At 34.8% G+C, this 13,529-nt stretch overlaps 1 protein-coding gene across 2 annotated transcripts in view; it reads right to left on the minus strand.

The window, feature by feature from the left end:
* LOC107666038 (ras-specific guanine nucleotide-releasing factor RalGPS1-like) overlaps positions 1-13,529 on the minus strand; it is a 133,292-nt gene that overhangs the window by 99,042 nt on the left and 20,721 nt on the right. For both annotated transcript variants that reach the window (XM_016457246.1, XM_016457160.1), the window contains exons 4-5: positions 12,828-12,878; positions 4,714-4,797 (exon numbers count right to left, since the gene is read on the minus strand). In XM_016457246.1, the coding sequence (XP_016312732.1) occupies positions 4,714-4,797; positions 12,828-12,878 (135 nt within the window). The remainder of the gene's footprint in view (positions 1-4,713; positions 4,798-12,827; positions 12,879-13,529) is intronic.

Here is a 13,529-nt window from a genome sequence, read left to right on the forward strand (position 1 = left end):
GGGGGGGGGGGGGGTGGGGGGGTGGGGGGGGGGTGTCAAAGTGACAATTAACCTGCAATCTGGAGCCAAATTAGAATATGGCAGCATCACTGATATTTTGACACAGATATTGGCAGGTCTATTAGTAAAATCTGTTGACTTTAGCAATCCTTGCTACATTATATGCCACTGGTGACAGTTCAAATACAGAGGGAAAAAAAGCAAAATTTTCCCCCGAAGTTGGCATGTCTGTAATTCAAGAAGTGTTCAATATATCTTAATATAATATCTTGGTTCTTTCTTTTGCAATCTCAATTTTTAAAACCACACATGGTTCAATTCCAGAGATATCTGAATCTTAATGTGGCTCCATTAGTAAAGTATTAAATTGCAGACTTAAACATTTGTAGTGAAACTGAGAGACTACTGGGTCATTCTGTGTCAAATCAACCAAATTTAAGAAACTTTCTGGCTAAAATCCTCTGATTTTGTGAATATTTCATCTCAAGAAAGACATACATAAATAGTGCTGAAAGCCAAAGTATTAAAGAACAAAGTATTTTGCAGAGAAGCGTCAAAATGACAATTTAAAATCTTTTGGAATTGGTTCTTAACACACTCTTCTTTTGGTATCTCAATTTTTTAAGACCTAATACATGGTTCAGTTAATGGTTCATTAATGCATGGTTCAGTTCCAGAGATATTGGGATCTCAATGTGGCTCCATGAGAAAAATGTACAAAAAAAAAAAGATATAGTGTGAGCCAGAAAAATGCGTTCATTGGCTTATTTAATGTCATCCCCCTCATGTTTAAAAAGAATAAATCGCACTGGTTATCCTGAGAAAACATTGTGCAAATCCTGACGTAATTTCCAAACTACTCCTTCCTTTGTTTTATCTATGTTAACAGACACTTCAGTGTCATCTTTATTAAGATAAACACGCAACGCTCGAGTCATAGTCACTGAGTTATGATCTAAAGAAAATTAGCTTCAAAAATGTAGGCCAAAAATTCAAGTTTTCCAGGGAACGGGACAGGCATATAATAGTGCGGCAGCTGTGTTAGCTTAAAATATATGAACACCGCTTCGCTAGCTAGACCATGTGCAATGATGTCATAGCCTATAGCTCATTATCAAATCATTTACACATTATAAGAGCTCTGGTTGGTATAGAAACCTTTGGAGAAACGGGGCGCAGCACTTACATTTCTTGGCTCAGAGATGACGGGTCTTTTTCCAAAGTGGCTGTAAAGTGGGTTTTACCAAAGCGTAGAGCTGCGACCCCCTTCATGAAAGAGCCGGGTGAGCTCATCTGGTTCATTCCTACCCATAATGCCTTTAAAATGGCTCTGAAAGCTTCTGTTCTTGCTCCATAAATAATGAACTGGCAAAGAGTGCTACAATGTTTTGAGGGACGAAGTTTCTGTTCAGTTGCCGTGACGATGGAGCACAATGTTTCCATGTACAGTTCCTGCTCACCTGATTTCACTAAAAATATAGAGCTGATTTATTACATGGACAAACTTGATTAGATATTTAGTAGGGGTCTTGAGTAGGGATGCAGGACTTTTCTGTAAAAAAATGTGACTGCAATTTAAAAGATGACTTAAAAAAAAAAAATTCAGTTTGCAGGGCTGCACAATTTGGCCGAAATTAAATAATAATAATATATAATAATATAGTTCTAATTAGGGCTGCACGATTAATCGCATGCGATATTTAACGCGCATCTTATCAGTAAAGCCGGTCTGTAATCAGCGGTAAATCTCCAAGGTTTGCTGTGTTTGTTTGCGATCCAAATTTATTTCTATTAATTGTGCAGCCTTGCTTCAGCACGCAAAAACTCGTCACCCTGATGGCACTAATGATGCAGATTAGTGACAAGCCAATGTGTAACATTAGAGTTAGGGATTTGTTTGTGGATTTGCAACAGTAATGGTGATACTTGACTTATCACTAAAACTGCACACTCTCTAGTCTTTACAAGAACTACAGGGTTTGGGGTTGATAGTTACAGTACATCAAACGACAGGCATCGTTTAAAGTGAGACGCACTCTTGGGTGGCCAAGAAATGTGTCTCAAAGTCGCTCCATCTTTCCGAAGGTCTGGAAGCCAGCTCATTGTGTTCGGCTTAATGATGTCATAAAACCAACGCCGTCGACAGCCAATAGAAGGAATTCTGTGAGACTGACTGAGGTGAGTTGCACACGCTAAGACCGTTTCAAACGGAAAATGTGCAGCGGGGAACTTGATGCTTTTATGTAATTTCCACACACTCCTGGCTAAAAAACCTGAAAAAATCGTCTCATTAAACATGTGCCATAAATGTAAAAGTGGGTCATCTACGGTCTTCTTTGCACTTTTAAAGCACTTTCACAAAATCGTGAATATGAAAAATTGGGACACACAGTTAATCTAATAAGGTTTCGGATTTAAAGGGACAGATTTAAAATTCATTCCAGGCTGAAACTTCATAAATAAGCAGAACTGGAAGCAGTACATTGAAACCGCAAATTTAGTTAAGATTAATTTATTGCCAAATGCTTCTAAATTATCTTGAAAACCTAACTTCCTTTTGGTTTTATAATTAATGGCCTCTTAAGTGTTCTAATCCAACAGCATCACCAAGTTTGAATAACAAACAACATTTTAAATGTCAAAATTCATTCCAAGAACAAAACGGATTCACAAATCTTTCTTACGAGGCGTGAGAGTTGAGTTTTACTGGAGCTAAAGGCTGGGGAACTTGGAGATGGTTTTTGGAGAACAAAACATAAAAAAACAGCTCAATACAATTGCATACACACACTCAAAAAAAAAAAAGAGCTCATTGGCAGAAATACTGTAACAAAACAGGGGTGAAGTTGATTTGTTGCCCCATGCTACATGGAAAAACTATATATCATAATGCGTTCATTTACATGATACATTTCAAAACAATTAATTAAAACAAATAATTATTAAAGGAATAGTTCACCCAAAAACGAAAATTTGTTGAAAATGTCCTCACCCTCAGTCCATTCAAGATGTAAATGATTCTATTTCTTCGTCAGATTTGGAGAAATGTAGCATTCCATCAGTGTCTTAGCAATGGATGCTCTGCAGTGAATGGGTGCCGTCAGAATGAGAGTCCAAACAGCTGATAAAAACATCACAATAATCCACAAGTAATCCACACCACTCCAGTCCATCAGTTAACATCTTGTGAAGTGAAAAGTTGAATGCTTGTGAGAAACAAATCACCATTAATATGTTTTAAACTTTAAATCATTGCTTCCAGCTAAAATAGGAGCCCTCTATCCATAATACTGCTTTCTCCAGTGCAAAAGATGTCTCGTGTGAATCAGGAGAGAAATCCGCACAGATCAAGCACCGTTTACAAGCCAAAACAGCTCTAAACATATATGTGGGTGGATTTTGATGTGAGAGACAACAGGAGATGGAATTTTTCCACAGGGTGAAGCATTCTTATGGATTATGGACTCGTATTTGGAGTTTTGGAGAAGTAATGGTTTGAAGTTAAAAACGTCATGCATCTTTTGGCTTCACAAGCCGTTAACTGATGGACTGGAGTGGATTACTCGTGGATTATTGTGATGTTTTTATCAGATGTTTGGACTCTCATTCTGACGGCACCCATTCACTGCAGAGCATCCATTGGTGAGCAAGTGATGCAATGCTACATTTCTCCAAATCTGATGAAGAAACAAACTCATCTACATCTCGGATGGCCTGAGGGTGAGTCAATTTTAAGCAAATTTTCATTTTGGGTGAACTATTCCTTTAAGCGCAAAAGTGATTTCACTGTTGTTTGGGGTGGTAAATGATTTGTTAGAGCGAAAATTTGTAAAAACTGTATGTGCCTTATGTCAACAACATACGAGACGACAAGATGAATGTTGTCTAAATGTAACAGCACAGCAACGCTTGTATGCAACCACGCATCCCTATTTTTCCTTAAACAGGAGAAAGAGGTGGAAAAGTTCAAGCTTGAGGAGGAAAGGAGCACCAGGCTGGACATCTGCCCGTGTGAGAGCTGTTAACAGTATTTCCAGCACCTATTAAGTCCTAAAGCTGTGGGTCATCAGGTTGATAATGGTTTTGTGGCACAGTTCGCAGTCTGCTGGCACTATATCAGCTACATCCCAGCCAAAAACACACTTTATATCCACTTCATACACTTCACATCTGGAAAACTAAATGAATATATAAATGAATAAGTGCGGCATTTCACTGAGATGACAACTAGGGACGAACAATACCTCCATCGTATCAGTATCAGTCAAGATCAGTGTTTATTAAATGATCTGCTTCAGTCTGATACTGGGTCATGATTACAAGCTGATTTAATTGATTTGCTTTAATGACTTAAATAGGGCTACACAGTTATACATCTATACAAACACACATACTAGATTGGAAGATATAATATAATATAATGGATATTTTTTTAAATAATCTTTGCGGTTGGGGGTCAGAAAAATTTTCTATTCTTTGTGCACCACTAGTGACAATAGCAGAATAAATAATTAAATAAATAAATTACAGAACTTACTACAAAATAAATACAAATAATAATAAAAAATGAGTGCAATAAAATAAAAATGAGTGCAATTAAATAAATGAATACAATACAATAAAATAAATTTTAAATTAAAATTAACGTTTAAAAAAATAAAATAAAAAAAACATAAAACAACAAAAAAACAAAACAAAAGCCAATCATCTTACCTGGTTAAACCTCCGTGTGAAGGCAACTACATTAGGAGCCAAAATGTGTTTCTCCTTTTTGTTCCAGCCACAGCTAGCAAGCTCCTACAACACAACAGATACAAACAATCACAATTAAGACAGCAAATACAGTCAATTTAGACTTAATTCCATTGTTAAGATTTGAAGTTTTTAAACCTCCTGGTTTTTTTTAATGACTGTTGGCAATAAGAAGCTCTAGCATACAGTGCCTTTGACTGACAGCAGGCCTTTGAGTGGAAGCAGAATTATCTCACTGTGGAGCTCCGTTATTTAAACCAAGTGTAACCGAATCATGTTTAAGTGATGATTTCATGTTCTTCCAGCTTTGTGTAAGATCTCGAGTTTCCTCAGTCAATCTATAATTATGCAGATTGTCTGGATTATTTTTTCAACACTCAATCCCCCCAAGTGAAGTTTGAGTTTACTTCATTTGCAGCTTTCCCGTTAGTTCAGCTAAACTAATGTGTTCGCAATTATCCTCGATTTATACACTGTCACAAATGATTACCGACACTGCAAAAAAGACAGTTAGACAGAGAACGATCATCTGCCGTTTTCCAGATGTCTCTCACAGGTCCTATAGTCTTTAGTCAGGGTCGAAACTCATGACAATTGTCCCTTATTTTTGTAAGTCCATTTAAAGAAATTGCATTTATTGAGAAGAAGTAATATTTTCATTCAACAAGTACACAACAATACTTGTTAAGCAAACTGTACTTCCATCCCTCACAGCCCTAAAATTGAATGTAGTGTGTTCCCTGACAAGAAAATGAATGAACAAACAAACAAACAAATATTGAGGAAATAAGTTAATAAGAAAATAAGTAAATAAAGAAATGAAGGAAATAAATACAAAAATAAGAACATAAATAACGTAAATACATTTAAAAAGATAAGAAAATAAGTTAAAAAAATGTAAAAAGTAAATAAATTACAAAATAAGTAAATACAAAATGAGTAAATAAGAAAATGAAAAAAGAAAGAAAAAAGAAAATAAATCAACAAATTAAAAAACAAAAAAGGAAAATAAAAACAAAATAAGTAAATTAGAAAATAGGAAAAATTATACACCCAGTCACCCACACACATAATAACATAATTTAACGTCATTTTTGTCCTTATTATCATCACATTAATAATTTCAATGACAATAAGCAATTCTTTAATTAAGACAGTATAGTTAATTAGCTAAAGTGTACATTTGGATTAATAATTTAAAATCATGTGGAGTCACAGGTCTGCTTTTCATGGCTGTTTTCTAGTGACTTTGAGCATGGCTCATCCAATCAGATTTGATATTTCAGTACAAACAAAAGATGCTCCACACAAGATGCGATAAAAAGACTTTAGTCTGTGCTGAATGAAAGAAAGAAACATTTGGAGCCGAACATAAGCTGTCTAACGAGAGACACATGCGTAATATAAAATATACACAATTAAACCAGAACCTCTCATACTGAGGTTTTGTTGAAAATGTTACATTAATAAAATCTTCATGCAATTTCCTAAAACTCCCAATAAAACTTTTCATAACTGCTTGGGGGGTTTGGCCAGAGAAAAGATGTTTCAATCTATGATGAAGAGAAAAAAAGCAAACACAAAAGGATCTGATGAAGTGAAGGAGCCCTGGGCTCTGCAGGTGGCCATAAGAGCTCACAGTGAACACTTGAAAAACACCCAACCACTTAAAAAGAAAACATGTGAGAGGTCAAAGGTCGCGTTTTTAACTTTCATTCCCAGAATGCCTGGCACTAAAGTGGACGCACGGCACTGTGGGTATTCTGAAAGGCCACAATACAGTCTCTCCTGTCCCAACATCACTGCGGTCGAGGACCTGTGCTTTTTTAACATTTCAGTGGCATTTATGGCTCACAAGACGAGGCATAATCCAGTTCTACAATGAAATCATTTTTGTGATCGATCAAACAAAGTCAAACACTGCTAATAACCAGACCTACATAGTTTATTTACTTAATCAGATTTATCAAACAAAATTCAAGATATCAAATTATAAAATGATATAAATGTATTTATTTATATAATAATTAGATCATTTGCATAAATGTAATAAAATAAAATAATTCATTAATCAAATATGCTATATTATTTAAAAGAAAAAAAAACTAATACTAAAGATATCATTTTGAATTAGTGATGAAAATTTATTTAATTGATTTAATTATATAACATATAATACACCCAATTTTCATGATCATATATACATATTAATTACAGTAATTATAATTCTATATTATATTATTGTATACATTTTATTTGATCATTAAAATATAATAATTATAAATGTTCATCGCTGTAATGATATTTTTATATTTAATTACATTTTGTTCTCATTGCTGTAATAATGACAATCATTCTGTCTAGAAAAATTCATCAATCAGAATAATTAATTAATTAGCAAAAATTTAATTCAGTACAACAAATACAATTCTGGTCACAAAAAAACATGACAATGCAAAAAAAAATTAACATATCATACAACTATATATATATATATAATATAAGTAAAATGTTTCTCTTTTTGGAAAATATAGGTTTTTATTGACTTTTAGGAGAACATGTTATTTCATTATTTATTACAAAATGTAATAAAATGCAAATCCCTCTCATCACATTTTATAATAAAAGCTTAAATTTGCATGTGAGAAATGTGTAGGTAAAGATGGGGTATTGCAACTGATAATAGTTCAGAAGTCAAATAAAAAAAATATTTTTGTTTAAGGCTGTTGCCATCACTATACTGGCAGGTCATGATTTTCTGCAGAACATATCACTAATGGCTAATTTACTGAGGCAAATTCATTATCTCGCATGGAAAGTGACGACAGTCAGAGGTTGCGAGACGGTCAGACCTTACGTCAACTTCCTTTACAACAGGAGAATTATCGGAGAAAGTTCATTTAGAGTCAGGCCACGAACACCTACAGATTACGCACTTCAGCCAAGAATTTACACGAGTAAACGAGGAGGCAAAGATGGCAAAAGCAGACCCAGCTGGAGGTGGCTACCTCTTTTCCTTTGCATCAGCGGGAAGTCTGCTTTTGGGAGGGCCAGAGGTCACACTGCTACGAGGGACGGCGTAAAAGTGTCAGGAAAGGAATTATGGGCCATTTCAAGCGGCGAACCCGGCGGCTTTTACATCTGAATTCAGGACAATCGTCAAAACTATCATGATAACATTGAGTAACATAACGAAAATGAATAATGTGATACTAACTAACCCACCACAGCAGACTCTAGAAAAACATGGCAAAGCGGCTATGATTCACAGCGACGGTGGATAACATGCATCCAGTGGTTTCAGACATGACAGAAAGATCCTTCGTTTTACGTAACTCCTTCTTCCTGCCAAAACTGCTGTTCGGGTGTTTTTCCAGTGCTTTTTTAATCTAGTTTCCATTAAACAGATTAATGAACTCTAATTACAGCTAACAGCCCACAAAAATACAGTAATCAAGAGGGGTTCTCGTAGAATTAAGAATGGAAAAACGGACAATCTAGTGCTTTTTTTTTTTTGGATAAAGAGAGTTTTCACATTTATGTGTTCACACTTTTATAGTAAAATAGTTAGTTAAATAGGTTCCTGGGTTATTAAAGTTAATTAAAACCATAAAAACATTTCCGTTACTTGAAATAAATAAAAAAAGTTAACTGAAATAAATTATTTAATATATAGCTAGTTGCCAAAGCAACATTTCTTAGTTTCATTTAGTTTAACTTGAACTTTTTTAAAAGAAAGATTGAAATTATTATTTTTATTAAAGATTGCAAATTATTAAATATTGGAAATGTAAAAATAAAATGTAATTAAAAATATTTTAAAACTATTTTTTATTTATATATATTTTTTTTTTAAACTGGCCTCCTCAGTTGAAAAGTGCCCAATATCGCTTCAAAACCAGTCAACAGACCAGCTAAAACCAGCAAACAGTCTAAGGCTTTTTTAAGACTGGGCATTATGAGCTAAAAATAAATCACTGTTGGGCAAATGATTCCCCCATAGACTTTCATTTGTCAACGCATTTTATTGATTTTATAAACTGAGTTACACATCATAATCCAGAACATTCTATTCACTTTAAAGCCTGAATGCATTAAACACACAGACGCTGAACGAAACTAATGAAAGCTTGAATCTGTGGCCCGCTGACAGACAGATGAAAGCTGGAGCGAGTCGGTTTACAAATTCTCTGTTAGGCATCATAATTCTCCGCTATTCAAAAGAGAAATGACGAAGCGCGTTTATGTTTAGCTATAAACACAGCACTGAGGTAATCAGCCTCAATTCTTTAGTTTGGACTCCAGATGTAGCTGATTGACCTCTGCAAACACGTCCAGTCAAATCCATACAACTATAGCTCACTCCAATCAATTATACTGTATATTCGACGCATATATACACATGCAAATGTCACATTTTGCCCTTTACGATGCCGTAAGGAAAGACATTTCTCTTGCACACTTTCAAACACCCAAAAGACTGAACGTCTCAAAATGTGAGTACAAACACAAACAGAGAAGCAGACATTACAGCATCTTAAAGGCTCGTTCCAAAAAAAAAAAGAGTGATGAACAGCCGTCAGAACTTGCACAATTTGTCAATACCTAAATCTCACACAGACCTGGTCTCAGATTGCACGTGTTTTTGTGGATGAGGAGCACAAAACCTCAGACTTGTTTCCGTCTGAAACTTTACAGACCGAAACGAAGGTCTTGTGTTTATTTGTGTTAACTTAAATGTTTGAGTGTGTAACAGGATGTGCTAAACATGCACGGTCAGGGTGATCGGCTTCACATGTGCGAGTTCTTCTCATGTATCACGTCATCCTGTGTGTTCCCTCAGCGTTTAGAGCAGCGCTGTATTTATGCAAAACAGCAATAATTTAACCATGTAAAGCCTGCCATATCAAACAGTAGTACAAAAAAAAAGTTTGCATGTGGTTTTTGTTGAGGTAATCCTGTTCAAAGCATGCATCTGTCCATGCACACAAAATGTTTACAGGGTCTGCATTGCAATTGTTAAATGTTAAATGGAGAACACATGATTCAAAGAAATAGTAGGACAATAGAGTGCACTTTAGTGTGCCTGGAAATGTGACCAATCATCATCCAGGGGTGCATTTCCCGTACAACTAGCTAGTCACGACTGCTTCCCGAACACGGTCGCATCTCCGTTAGTTCAACAATATAGGGCCGTTGTTAATGACATCACAGGCATGCGGTGGAGTAATGACTTGAGATCACTAAGATGCTGCTGTATTGAACATGGCACCTGATGACTAATGTACTATTTTTTGTTTCTTGTCATTTTGCTTTATTTGATGTTTGATTCATCGTGGATCATACTCTGGGGTTCCCTTTGGCATTTGTGCACATGCGCACTCTTCAAAAACGGCACTTACTGAGGATGCACAAAAACACATTATATTTTAGAATGGAAGATATACTGTAGACTTTATTGCATGGTAGATTGCTTATTGTGCCCAAGAGCATAATTTATTTAAGCCAATATGTCTTACTAACAAGCTACTATGCATCTAACCACAGGTCGAGAGCTGTAGTTCCAACCATGTAAGTTTGCGATGCTGTTTGCGAATGTTTGTTTGAACTAATTTTTTCATTTGAACTAACTAAAAGTTGTTTTGGAAACACAGAATCGTTGAACTGTATTGGTAACAACGGAACTTGCAACCATAGTTGGCTAACGATGCTTTTGGGAAATGCACCCCTGGTTTGAAAGAAATTTTTTTTTTAATAAAATAAAATATAATATAAAATAACATCTAAAAAGGTAGCTTATGTATTTTTGTTGAGTATCATTTGGTCATTTTTAGATAAATCATGTTAAAATGTGAGTATAAAAAAAGAATCCCTCAGGCTTTTGAGAGACGTTTATTTGTTCATCTCTCAATCAACTCTGTATTGAATTGCATTGCACTGAATATGAGCAAAACTATGTAATTTGGTGCAAATGCTGATATTCATATGGAAAAAAATAAGGTAAAACTCTGATTCTTGTAATGTAAATAAATGAAATCTTTAACAGTATAGCAGACTACTTTTATAAAATGCATAGAAATATCAGTTTTCACTCCATATCTCCTAATAATGTGTCTTAGTAAGATGATATTTAAATGCATAGATTATGATCAAAGCTCTTTAGTTTCTAAACATAAACCTAAGTTGAAAACCTAAGTTGCTTCAGTCCAGTAAGCACTAAAATATAATCTTGAAAAATATTACTAACTATATCAAAGCTATTCTTATGTTTATCTACTTTATAAAATCAGTAAAGATTTCACAGTAAAAATGCACATGAAGCACGAGCTGAAGGTGGGGGTTTGTATAATTATACTAAAAAGCCTTTTACTTGCTAAAATGTATAAACTATCAATCAGATGACAGAAGGCATGTAATAGATTGTGAAAAACAGGATTTTCTGCAAAATTTTGATCATGTTTATCATTTAGAAGTAATTTTTTTTTAATTTGCATATCAAATGATACAGCAGGCTTTATAGGGTTCAACTGAATGTCTAGGATTTGTCAGACACCACTAACCAGTCAAAAACATTGCATGTGCAGCTTAGCTTCATAACCAGCCTGAAGTGAGCATTAGTGAAAGGGGAGCTGGTAAAACTAATGAAAGCCGGTCACAGGTGGTCTCATCCATCAAGCGCCGTAAGCCAGCAGCATGCTTTCCAACAGTTTTACATCATGCTCCGAGGAAAAATTGGACCTCCTTCTCGCTGTCACTTACGGCGGCAAAGATAATCAACTGATACCCAAGTGTAATTCTCTTCCCCAAACAGCTTATAAACATCCCTAATGAAAAACTGCCAGACTGTTAGAACATTCTGCCAAGGTGTTTAATTCGCAAAGTCTACGCGTTTACTGCGGTGCAACCGACTGTCTAAACACACGCTCGGGTGTGTATTTTACTGGCCGCTGTTCCTCAATCAAAACAATGGCTGTTAGATATTAGCGCCGGGATCAAGATAGTAGCACAAATAATCAAAGAAGTAGGTTTATGCATGCATTATATTATTAACATGGAAGGAAATGCAACATTTTCAACAAAGGCACACTCCTCTCATTTGGGACAGTGAGGTAATCCTGCTCAAAGCGTACAAGTGTCCATGTGGATACAATGTTTACGTTGTCTGCATTACAATTTCCATGTTAAATGGATAATAGTGGGATAATAAAGTATAAAGCAGCTATAAATATTACAATAATACAGTGTATTTTAGAGTTTCTGGAAATGCGACCAATCATCATCCAGGACTGAAACCAAAACTAAACTAAACTAAACTAAACTAAACTAAACTAAACTAAACTAACTAAATAAATGTTTTATTTATTTATAAATAAATAAATAAATATACTGAACAAAATTATAAAAGCAACACTTTTGTTTTTGCCCCCATTTTTCATGAGCTGAATTCAAAGATCTAAGACGTTTTCTGTGTACACAAAAGGCCTATTTCTCTCAAATATTGTTCACAAATCTGTCTAAATCTGTGTTAGTGAGCACTTCTCCTTCTGTGAGGTGGATGGATTATCTCGGCAAAGGAGAAGTGCTCACTAACACAGATTTAGACAGATTTGTGAACAATATTTGAGAGAAATAGGCCTTTTGTGTACATAGAAAAAATCTTAGATCTTTGAGTTCAGCTCATGAAAAATGGGGACAAAAACAAAAGTGTTGCATTTATAATTTTGTTCAGTGTAAATAAATAAATAAAATACCAACTTGTTAAATACAATTAAATAAAATTTTGTTTAAATAAACAAATAAATAATATTCGTAGAGACCAAAATAAATAAATAAATACATAAATATTTTTTTTTATTAGTTTACATTTTAATATTTATAAAATGTGACAAAATCATCATCATCCATGACTGAAAAATAAAATAAAATAAAATATAGTAGGACAATACAATGCATTTTAGCATGACTGTAAATGTGACCAATCGTCATCCAGAACTGAAACAAACAAACAAACAATAAATAAGTGTTTTCTCTAGTCTACATGGTATCTGGCTCAAAAAATGTGACCTCTGTCTTACCTCTGGCTGTATGGCCTTAAACACAGGGGCGTCCATCAGGGTAATTTGGCTCTGAGAAACACAGACAAAAATAAAATCACATTTTCGTCGCTCAGAACGAGAGTGAGCAATCACAGACATGAGCTCATTTTCCAGCACTGAGTTACGGCATACATCATGGGAATGGACAAAATGAATGAAAACAGCTCATCATAAAAATCACCACAACGAGGGAACTCGGTTCCACAGGGTCCTTCAAAGTTCCTTAGAAGTCTAAATAAGACCTTGACGCAAGTGAATTATGGGTAATAGACTCTCTCAAATCCCACAATCAGGCCAACTCACAGGAAACAGTCCTATTTTAAATCACCACCAGCATTCGGTAAATTAATCTGAGAAGTTAAGCATCATATATCATCAGCTCTGTTCCAAATCCTAGTGAGCTGCCTACCTAGACAGCATTTTAAGGTGTCATTAGGGCAATCCAGATGCAAAGACTGTTCTGAAAAGTAGGAACATTATGGAATGGCTATTTCTATTTAAGGCAGCATCATGCATCTTTCGTTGATTTAAATATTAAACATGTACTCATAATTCATTCAAGGCAAGTTTATTTATACTGCACACTTTAAAGTGTAATATAAGGAAAAACATTGATTTTAAATATATAATAAATAAGAAAAGAATACATAATTAGAATTATTTCAACCATTTGAAAAGGGG

This window comes from Sinocyclocheilus anshuiensis, unplaced genomic scaffold, assembly GCF_001515605.1.
Source record: "Sinocyclocheilus anshuiensis isolate Anshui unplaced genomic scaffold, SAMN03320099.WGS_v1.1 scaffold245, whole genome shotgun sequence".
Classification (NCBI taxonomy): domain Eukaryota; kingdom Metazoa; phylum Chordata; class Actinopteri; order Cypriniformes; family Cyprinidae; genus Sinocyclocheilus; species Sinocyclocheilus anshuiensis.